At 31.8% G+C, this 9,736-nt stretch overlaps 4 protein-coding genes and 1 long non-coding RNA gene across 5 annotated transcripts; 4 read left to right on the forward strand and 1 right to left on the reverse strand.

The window, feature by feature from the left end:
* Positions 1–62: 62 nt before the first annotated feature.
* LOC135790820 (myoglobin-like) lies at positions 63–599 on the reverse strand. The gene has a single exon (XM_065301099.1). It carries the CDS (start codon positions 597–599, stop codon positions 63–65), a length of 537 nt encoding a protein of 178 aa, XP_065157171.1.
* A 614-nt stretch (positions 600–1,213) lies between these two features.
* LOC135790457 (odorant receptor 22c-like) lies at positions 1,214–2,920 on the forward strand. Its single transcript, XM_065300666.1, has 6 exons — positions 1,214–1,596; positions 1,650–2,160; positions 2,224–2,328; positions 2,386–2,488; positions 2,558–2,716; positions 2,771–2,920. The coding sequence occupies exons 2-6, from the start codon at positions 1,841–1,843 to the stop codon at positions 2,819–2,821; spliced, it is 738 nt and encodes a 245-aa protein (XP_065156738.1). The 5' UTR covers positions 1,214–1,596; positions 1,650–1,840; the 3' UTR covers positions 2,822–2,920.
* A 603-nt stretch (positions 2,921–3,523) lies between these two features.
* Positions 3,524–5,172, forward strand: LOC135791117 (odorant receptor 22c-like). The gene is made up of 6 exons (XM_065301433.1): positions 3,524–3,771; positions 3,827–4,338; positions 4,527–4,631; positions 4,697–4,799; positions 4,852–5,010; positions 5,070–5,172. The coding sequence occupies exons 1-6, from the start codon at positions 3,529–3,531 to the stop codon at positions 5,121–5,123; spliced, it is 1,176 nt and encodes a 391-aa protein (XP_065157505.1). The 5' UTR covers positions 3,524–3,528; the 3' UTR covers positions 5,124–5,172.
* Positions 5,173–6,308: 1,136 nt separating this feature from the next.
* On the forward strand, positions 6,309–7,263 carry LOC135791157 (uncharacterized). The gene is made up of 4 exons (XR_010547949.1): positions 6,309–6,603; positions 6,810–6,904; positions 6,960–7,118; positions 7,175–7,263. It is a non-coding gene; the product is annotated as an uncharacterized lncRNA (long non-coding RNA).
* A 991-nt stretch (positions 7,264–8,254) lies between these two features.
* LOC135790614 (uncharacterized) lies at positions 8,255–9,249 on the forward strand. The gene is made up of 5 exons (XM_065300888.1): positions 8,255–8,579; positions 8,637–8,741; positions 8,797–8,899; positions 8,952–9,110; positions 9,163–9,249. Exons 1-5 carry the CDS (start codon positions 8,257–8,259, stop codon positions 9,214–9,216), a joined length of 744 nt encoding a protein of 247 aa, XP_065156960.1. The 5' UTR covers positions 8,255–8,256; the 3' UTR covers positions 9,217–9,249.
* The last annotated feature ends 487 nt before the right edge of the window (positions 9,250–9,736 follow it).

Raw genomic sequence — 9,736 nt, forward strand, 5'->3', positions numbered from 1 at the left:
AAAGGTACAAAAAAAGTGATGGTAAGTTGAGTGTTTGCATGGTTTTTTGGACATTATTTAAATTACTTCTTAGATTTACTAGTTCTTGTATTACCCGTTTGACCCGTCTGACCCGTTTGACCCGTATGAACCGTATGAGTGTCAGCAGCACGTGTACGATTTGATGAGCTTACGATTTGCCGGAATGCAAGCCCGGAAATTTTATGAAACGCTTCCTGTTGCTGCTCCCCGAAGCGATGTGTGCCCATCTTTGTTCTCACTGACCGCAACAAACACTGCTGCAAGTTCTCGAATTCTTCCGGTCGAATGTTTAACCTCGCATGTGAATTACCCAATTTTGTAATGTCCCTCTTCAGCGCGGCCTTATCACGCAGATTTCTCGCCCACTTATTCATCTCTCGCATGAAAGCTTGCGCGTGCCCTTCGAATTGATCATCATTGGGTCCACTAAACGGAAAGTAGTTGGCCATCAACGGGAAGTCCGTAAAGATGACATTGAAAAGGGCATTTCCATAACCGGCCAGGTCCTGACTGATCGTCCCCCAGATGTCCAGAAATGTTTGTTTCTCACCTTCGGTAATGCTTTCATACTGGCCCATGTTTTAAAGCAATGTTTTTAACTTACAAATTTATTGTCATTGTTTTGATTGTGACAAAACTGTCGGATGTCAGAATTAAAATAAGACTACACCTCGCTTTGTCCGTTCCCTATCAGATGCATGGAGGATGTCACTCATTGCCAGCCCAAGTAATTTATCGATAACTTTTTGATCCGCTTCGTTACAATGTCGTGGTCCAATCCTTTTGTGCATCGACTTGATGAAGGAGAAACGCATGCGTGCATACTGTTCGTTCTCAATGTTGCGCTTCGCATGACTTGCACCGAGTACTTCAAAGTCTGTCTTCAACTGTTCAGGATTATCCAATAGTTTCATCCACATGCGTATGTGATGTATAAACTTGTGCGTATGCAATTCGAATTTTTCATCGCTTGGTCCAGCGAATGGGAAATAGTTAGCCATGGTTGGGTATTTCGTAAACAGAAATGTAAAAAACGCGCGACTGAATTCTCCCATATCTGATTCGATGATGGACCATAATCTTCGCATAGTGGCTTTGTCCTCTTCAGTAACGCTTTGGTATTGGCCCATTTTATAAACTCACAAATAAATCGATTAGTACTGGCATGTGTCAAAAGCGATTTTAGCTTATTTTAGAATTACCGACTGTGATTATGAAAAGTATGGTTAATTTTGTTGAATATCTTGGATGGTATATAATTTCAGTTGAATTGCTAGTCATAATCGATCTGGTCACCGAATACAATGTTAGTCTAATAATCTAGTTTTGTGCTTTAAGATGTCGAGAATTTCGAACAATAAATTTGAACCAGCTAATATTCTAAAATTTACTAATGTCTGTTTACGTTTTATTGGATTACATCCGCACCAGAATCGCATAATTCGCAAAATTTTATCGTCTTTCGCTATTGTTTCGTTATTTTTGAATTTTTTAATTGGTTTCCTTGAAGTACTGCTTAACTGGGAAGGAGTTGATACTCTAATAAAAATTAGGTATTTACCATCAAATTTTATAGTAAGTTTCATAAAAAAATAAACGTTTTTAATATTTAAAAAAATTTATTTTAGTTTTTCGTTAAGTTTACTTTAATGTATGTAATGAAGAAACGGCTCTATCTAATTCTCGAAGAACTGAAAAATTCTGGCCGCTTGGAAAATTTGATACCAAAAACCTAGAAGATGCAGAAGAAACATTTCGTTTCTCATTTAAATTCGTCGTGATTTTCTTCTCTTTTGTGTTTGTAAATACTTTGATAGTTATGGCGGTGATTCTTATTGCTGATGACAACGTGTTGCTTTACGACGGATATGATTTGTGTGATTATGAAACCAATATTATGTGCTATCGTATTGTTTTGTACTGGCAGTTTTCCTTGCTTTTGTTACAAGGGCTGCCGACTGCTTTCGCGTTTGATTTTATTTTTGTCACATGTGTAACATATGTTTTCGCTGGAAGTCAACAACTTGCGACTGCTTTCCAACAATATTTTTTATTAATTCAACCGGAAAATGATGAATTGATGAAATTGAGAAAAAATAATTTAAAGGAAATAATTGATCAACATAATATGATCATGAAGTAATATTAAATACGCATTATTTTTGGCTGTAAAATTAATTAACGTTTATTTTTTTCTTAAAGTTTTGTTAAAAAAGTGAACAGTTTCTGTTCGATGATTCTTCTCATTCAATTTTGGAGCTCATTGGGTTCGCTGACGTTTTGTCTTTACATGGTAACGGCAAACGGGTAAATAATTTAAAAATACACCATTAATTATTATTAATTATTTGTGTTTATTTGTAGAATTCCGCCAAAAACTGATAATTTGACTTATGTTATGACTTACATGACTTTTGCTTCAGAATTATTACTTTTCTGCTTGGGCGGAGCATTAGCTCACAACAAAGTAATCGTTTTGTTTATATTATATTTATAGTTTAATATCATATTTTCTTAACTAAAACTTTTATTATAGTTGCAAAGTGTCGCCGATACAGCATTTGAGGTTGACTGGTATTTGACAGGCCAGACAAAATTACGTAAAGATCTTTCTTTTGTAATTCAACGGTCTCAACACGTAAAAAGTTTTCGAGTTGGAAACATGACTAATTTGAATTTAATATTATTCGTGAATGTAAGTGAACAAATATTTCTCATCTTATAATCACAATAATCACGCATTTTTCAGGTTCTCAAAAACTCTGTCTCGATGTATACTTTAATTAATCAATTATCATAATATTTGGAAAAATAAAATCAGATAATGTTATTAAACAATATTCAATAAAAAGAAATTTCTAGTCCTTAATAAAATTAATGCGTCATTTGTATTCCCTGACTCAAAGTAATTCAACTTTGAATATATCATGTGATGCTCTAATATTTTATCATAGAAATATTTCAAATGCTTTTAATGGCAAGTAAATCTCAGGCCTGAAGTATTTTCATGATCAATATTTTTAATAGAACAATTAAATCGAAAGTTGCACTCACTATCAGTACTCAAGTCATTTCCTTTTTCTTAATTAAATTTATCTCTTAAAGTGATAGCAAATAAATAACGGAATATCTGTTTGATGATTCAAATGGACAAAGTAAATACTTTGATCTTTATCTATATAATGTAATTACCCGTCAGCCAACCCAGCCAAATGTACTTATCTGTTTTAAAAAATGTATTTATCAATGAAGTACCTACGTATTTATTACACTCAAACGATGCATTCTTTGATTTTTTGAGTCATAACGTATGATATCACCGATATAATCATTATGCAAAATTTAATCATTTATTTAGGTTGAAAAAATGAGTAAAATCCATATCATGCGATAATCATATACGTGTGCTACAATTAGAAAAAGTACATAATTTGGATCGATCATTGAAACACGTGTATTCTAGAAACTCAACTTTATCTTCATTATAAGATACTATCTTGTAACAAGATGTCGAATAAAATTACTGCATCCGACCGCTTTGAACCCGCAAAAATTCTTAAATTATCAAATGTTTTTTTACGTGTTGTTGGTATATTGCCTGGTCATAATGATATCTTGAGTAAAATATTATCTACATTTGCAATTACATCTGTTTTATTCAATGTTATTCTTGGTTTTATCGAGATTTTTCTTAACTTTGACGGAGTTAATACAATGTTGAAACTGGAATATTTACCTTCAAGTATTGTCGTGAGCAATTTAATACTTGTATCTGGATCTGTTTCTACATAATACTATATTTCAGGTTTTAGCAAAAATAGTAACGATATTACTTATGCAAAAAACAGTCAAACAAATTTTTGACGAATTCCAACACTTTTGGCCACCACAAAAGTTTACTTCTGCGAATGCAGCAAAAGCTGAAGAAGGTTTTCGATTTGCTTATATATGCGGTATGATATTTGCTGTGTTTGTAGGGCTATCTTGTGTTCTATTGGCGTTTGTCGTCTATACTTCTGATACGAACATTGTGATATACCGAGGCTACGACATATGCGATTATCAAACAAATTTGCTCTGTTATCGTATAATGTTGTACTGGAACATTTGTACTTTGTTTGGTCATGTATTACCGATTGCATACGCTTTCGACTTTTTTTTTCTTGCCTGTATAACATACGTGTACGTTGGAAGTGAACAACTTGCGAATGGTTTCAAACATCTCTCTTTGGAAGTTCACCCGGAAAATGATGTTTTAATGCAATTGAGGAAGGACAACTTGAAAGAAATTGTTGATCAACATAATATGATTTTAAAGTAATCAAATAAGCTTTGCGGACAACATTTGACTTTTGTGTAATAAATTAATTCTTGAACTTTTATTCATCAAAAAATTACAAATATTGAATGATAAAAATTTCAAATTCACGAATCAGATGTTGTCTTCTTAAGCCTGCATAGCCTCATATTTTAAATTTAACTAATAATTTTCTATTTTACCTCAGATTTGTGAAATTGGTAAATAAATTGTGTTCGATCATTCTTCTCGTCCAATTCTGGTGCTCATTGGGGTCGCTGACGTTTTCCCTCTACATGTCAACTGTAGATGGGTAATTCAAACAATTATAAGTTCAACAACTTGAATATTTATCATCATTATCAATATCTGTTATAGAATTCCACCTGATTATGACCACTTGCATTATGTTATGCTTTACATGTCATTCGCTTCAGAAGTACTTATTTTCTGCGTTGGTGGAACAATATCTCACGATAAAGTACACTTAACTGAATAACAAATACTTTACATAGTAAATCATTTTATTTTAGTTGGAAAGTGTCGCAAACGATGCGTTCGAAGTCGAGTGGTACTTAACAGGGCAATCACAACTACGCAAAGATCTTTGTTTTATCATCCAAAGATCTCAGAATATAAGAACTCTCCGGGTGGGAAACTTGTCAAATTTAAATTTGGTTTTATTTGTCTCGGTAGGTTTCTTCTACGGAATTATATTTATGTTTATAGAACTAATACTTTTTCTTTGTAGATTCTCAAAACATCAGCTTCGATGTATACTTTAATTAATCAGTTATCCCCATAAATGTTCAAATAAATAAATATAGCTATGTCTCACATATCTTTTTGTATGTCTTTTAATAATAGTTTGGGTACATTCTTACTGTTATATTACATATTCATCATATAAAATTTTACGCCAAGCCTGCTATCCGATTGGTATATAAAATTATTTACTCTTCTTGAAAACAATGAATTTTTTATTACTAAATATCACAATGTGCAAAATATTTTGACCAAATTACTACGCATTTATTTCACTTGTTGGTATATGAATTGCACTGTTTTCTAATCTTACTATGTAATGTAATATTTATTGCATAAATGCGCAACTGAACAACGATTTTGAAACGATCCAAAGTTTAATAATTTATTTAAGATGATAATACAGGTAAATGCTTGATAATCACATACGTGTGCTACAATTATAAAAAGTACTAATTTGAATAAATTCAACAATGATGAACACGTGCCTACTAAAATATCAACATTCTCTTCATTTTCAGATATCATTCTGTTATAAGATGTCTAATAAAATGACTGCATCCGATACTTTTGAACCTACTAAAATATTAAAATTAGCAAATGTTTTCTTGCGTATTGTTGGTTTGTTGCCTGGTCAGAATCACATTAAGAGTAAAATATTATCTACATTTGCAATTACATCTATGTGTTTCAATGTTATCGTTGGTTTACTCGAGATTGTTCTTAACTTTGATGGAATTAACACAATGATGAAACTCGAATATTTAACTGCAAATTTTGTGGTGAGTAATATACTCGTAATACTTGATCTGTATCTATAAAATATCTTACTCTAGGTTTTAGCAAAAATAGGAATAATACTAGTTATGCAGAAAACAGTCAAACAAATCTTTGACGAATTCAAACATTTTTGGTCACCGAAAAAGTTTACTTCTACTAACGCCGCAAAAGCTGATGAAGTTTTTCAATTTGCGTATTTATTCGCCATGGTATTCGCTATTTTTGTAGCGATTTCTTGTGTTTTAATGGCATTTGTCGTCTATACTTCTGATACAAACGTAGTGATATACAAAGGATACGATTTATGCGATTATCAAACGAATTTGCTTTGTTATCGTTTAATGTTGTATTGGCAAACATATTCGTTGTTTTGTCATGCATTACCGATCGCTTACGCTTTCGATTTTTTCTTTTTAACCTGCATAACCTACGTTTACGTTGGAAGTGAACAGCTTACGAATGGTTTCAAGCACTTCTTTCTAGAAGTTCATCCGGAAAATGATGTTTTAATGCAATTGAGGAAAGACAACCTGAAAGAAATTGTCGATCAACATAATATGATCATAAAGTAAAACATTGAATATATTTATTATTAGAATAACGTTTGCGGACAACATTTGACTTTTGTATAGTAGTAGTAAATTAATTTTTGAAAATCAGAAAATCATGAAAAACATTAAGAAAAAGTCGCAAATGTAAGAGTTACATGTTTGTCCTCTTCAGCCTACAATACATCAAAGGTAAATTTTTGCTAATAGTTTACTATTTTGCCTCAGTTATATCAAATTGGTAAATAATTTGTGTTCTATCATTCTTCTCGTCCAATTTTGGTGCTCATTGATATCGCTGACTTTTTGCCTCTATATGTCAACTGTAGATGGGTAATACACAAACTTAAAAAATCAACCACTTTAATAATTATCATCATTATCAATATCTGTTATAGAATTCCACCTGATTATGAGCTACGTTATGCTTTACATGTCATTCGCTACAGAAATACTTCTTTTCTGTGTTGGTGGGACAATATCTCACGATAAAGTACACTTGATTAAATAAAAAAAATACTTTTAAATTGTAAATGATTTTATTTTAGTTGGAAAGTGTAGGAAACGATGCGTATGAAGTCGACTGGTAATTAACAGAACAATCACAACTACGCAAAGATCTTTGTTTCATTATTCAAAGATCTCAGCATATAAAAACTCTTCGAGTTGGAAACTTGTCTAATTTAAATTTGGTTTTATTTGTAACGGTAGGTTTTTACGGAGAAATTATATTCATGTTTATAAAACTGATACGTCTTTCTAGATTCTCAAAACATCAGTATCAATGTATACTTTAATTAATCACTTATTTACGTCGTAAATGTTCAAACTAATAAATATTATTATATCTAACATATTTACTTGTAAACCTTTTAAAAATAGTTTGGGTCTATTTTTATTTTTATATTATCTATTAATCTCATAAAATATTTCCAATGTTGTGCAATCCGATAGGATTATTATTACTGTTTTGGCAAATGCACGTAAATATGATAAATCATCAATATAAGTGCATTATCTACCCATTTTTGAAGCAATGCATTTTTTGTTACCAAAGGTCAAAATATGGAAAACACTTGACCAAATTACACGCTAGCTACACGTGTATTTCAGTCGTATATGTAATGCATTATTTTCTACAGTTACTATGTACTATTTATTACATAAATAATGATTACATAAATGCGCAACTGATGTACGATTTTAAAACGAGCCAAAGTTTAATCATTTATTTAATCAATAATCACATACAAAAGTTGCAATTATAAAAACTGCTCATTTGAATAAATTCATCACTGATACACGTGCCAAAGAAAAACTCAACATACTTTTCATTATGAGATACTATCTTGTAACAAGATGTCTAAAAAAATTGCTGCATCCGACACTCTTGAACCAGCAGATATTTTAAAATTAACACATGGCTTGTTGCGAATTGTTGGTTTGCTTCCTGGTCAACATCACCTCATCAGTAAAATATTATCAACATTTGCTGTTGTGTCTATTGGTTTAAATATTTTCCTGGCACTTCTTGAGTTGATACTACACTGGGAAGGAGTCAATACCATGTTGAAATTTGAGTTATTACCTGCAAATATCACAGTGAGCAATTTATTACCGTACCGAAATAAATTCCGATCTAATAATTTATTTTAGATTTTCATCAAACTCATAATAATATTAGCGATGCGAGAAACAATCGCAAAAATCCTCAATGAGTTTAAAAACTTTTGGTCATCTGGAAAATTCGGTTCTGCAAGCGCAGTAAAAGCTGAATAAGTGTTTCGATTTGTCTATATATTTGCAATAGTTTTTACTATTTTCGTGATGTTTAGTGTTGGCCTTATGCTATATGTAGTCATCACTGCTGATTCCAACATATTAATTTACAAAGGCTACGATTTATGCGATTATCAAACAAATATTTTATGCTATCGAATGGTCTTGTCCTGGCAGACATTTTTTATGTTTGCGCAGGCATTGCCGACTGCATTCGCTTTTGATTACATTTTCGTCTCCTGCGTCACATATATTTACATTGGCAGTGAACAACTTGCAAATGCTTTCAGACAACTATTTTTATTAGTTCATCCGGAAAGTGAAGTTCTGATGAAATTAAGAAGGGAAAACTTGAAGGAAATAGTTGATCAACATAATATGATCATGAAGTAATATCAAATCTTTTTGATCACAACATAAAATAACAATTAATATTTATTTTTAAGTTTTGTCAAAGAAGTAAACAGTTTAACTTGTATTATTCTTTTGGCTCAATTCTGTTGCTCATTGGGGTCGATGACGTTTTGCCTCTACATGTCAACCGTTGACGGGTAAACAATATTTAACAGTTTTATTATTTCTTATCAATATTTACTTTTACTCCAGAATTCCACCTGATAATGAACACTTGCATTATATAATGCTTTACATGTCAATTGTTACGGAATTGCTTCTTTTCAGCGTTGGTGGAACAATAACTCACGATAAAGTACACTCGACGGAATACTAAATACTTTACACTAGTAATAATCTTATTTTAGTTGCAAAGTATAGCAAAAGATGCGTTTGAAGTCGACTGGTACTTAACAGGACAATCACAACTACGCCGGGATCTTTGTTTTATCATGCAACGATCACAGAATATAAAAACATTCCGCGTTGGAAACATGTCAGATTTAAATTTGATTTTATTCGTCACAGTATGAATTAATTTATTTTTTTGTTTATTTTACTAATACATGTTATTTTCAGGTTGTTAAATCTTCAGTTTCTATGTACACTTTAATCAATCAATTATCTCAATAAATATTATACGATCTGACACGTTCGTAAATCGATTGTATAGTGTTCTTTTTTGATGGTTTTAAATACTCTTTCGGTCACAATTGTCTTCCGTTTGTATTGATTGTATCGATTGTATCGTTCATTTCGTTTAGCACTGCAATAATCAAACATGGCTGTGACCAGAAGGGTACAAAACGTTTTCCAAGCTTCTAATTGCTCCGAAGAAGTGAAATATTCTATTGCGGCTTGTACCAAACAATCACTTGCGTACATAAATTGTTCGAGAGTAATGTGTAGTTCACCATGCGGAACACAAACTTCGAAAAACAGACGTTCAAAATCGACATTGTCTAATAAACTGAGCACAATATTATCTAACACTTTGACGATCAATTTCGCATGATTTTTGATGTTGCCTTCGATGAGGTATAATCCGGGGCTTTGAAAGAAGACGTATATGTCTGGTCGAGTAATAAGAAGTCCAAAAAAACGTTCGGAATATAATCCGCGATCTAATTTTATCTTTGCCCATGATTCTTGT

Source organism: Atheta coriaria, unplaced genomic scaffold (assembly GCF_025399875.1).
Source record: "Atheta coriaria isolate IRGN ID8LTWV9N9 unplaced genomic scaffold, Caltech_Dcor_3.1 hic_scaffold_4_pilon, whole genome shotgun sequence".
NCBI classification, from domain to species: Eukaryota; Metazoa; Arthropoda; class Insecta; order Coleoptera; family Staphylinidae; genus Dalotia; species Dalotia coriaria.

Excerpts from the sequence above, each read along its gene's own strand:
- LOC135791117 (XM_065301433.1), top strand. The coding sequence starts at position 3,529 with ATGTCGAATAAAATTACTGCATCCGACCGCTTTGAACCCGCAAAAATT. Across the intron at positions 4,339-4,526 it reads CAACATAATATGATTTTAAA|ATTTGTGAAATTGGTAAATA; the intron begins GTAATCAAATAA and ends ATTTTACCTCAG. Across the intron at positions 4,800-4,851 it reads GAACAATATCTCACGATAAA|TTGGAAAGTGTCGCAAACGA; the intron begins GTACACTTAACT and ends ATTTTATTTTAG.
- LOC135790457 (XM_065300666.1), top strand. The coding sequence starts at position 1,841 with ATGGCGGTGATTCTTATTGCTGATGACAACGTGTTGCTTTACGACGGA. Across the intron at positions 2,329-2,385 it reads TACATGGTAACGGCAAACGG|AATTCCGCCAAAAACTGATA; the intron begins GTAAATAATTTA and ends GTTTATTTGTAG. Across the intron at positions 2,717-2,770 it reads ATTTAATATTATTCGTGAAT|GTTCTCAAAAACTCTGTCTC; the intron begins GTAAGTGAACAA and ends CGCATTTTTCAG.
- LOC135790614 (XM_065300888.1), top strand. The coding sequence starts at position 8,257 with ATGCTATATGTAGTCATCACTGCTGATTCCAACATATTAATTTACAAA. Across the intron at positions 8,742-8,796 it reads TACATGTCAACCGTTGACGG|AATTCCACCTGATAATGAAC; the intron begins GTAAACAATATT and ends CTTTTACTCCAG. Across the intron at positions 9,111-9,162 it reads ATTTGATTTTATTCGTCACA|GTTGTTAAATCTTCAGTTTC; the intron begins GTATGAATTAAT and ends TGTTATTTTCAG.
- LOC135790820 (XM_065301099.1), bottom strand. The coding sequence starts at position 599 with ATGGGCCAGTATGAAAGCATTACCGAAGGTGAGAAACAAACATTTCTG.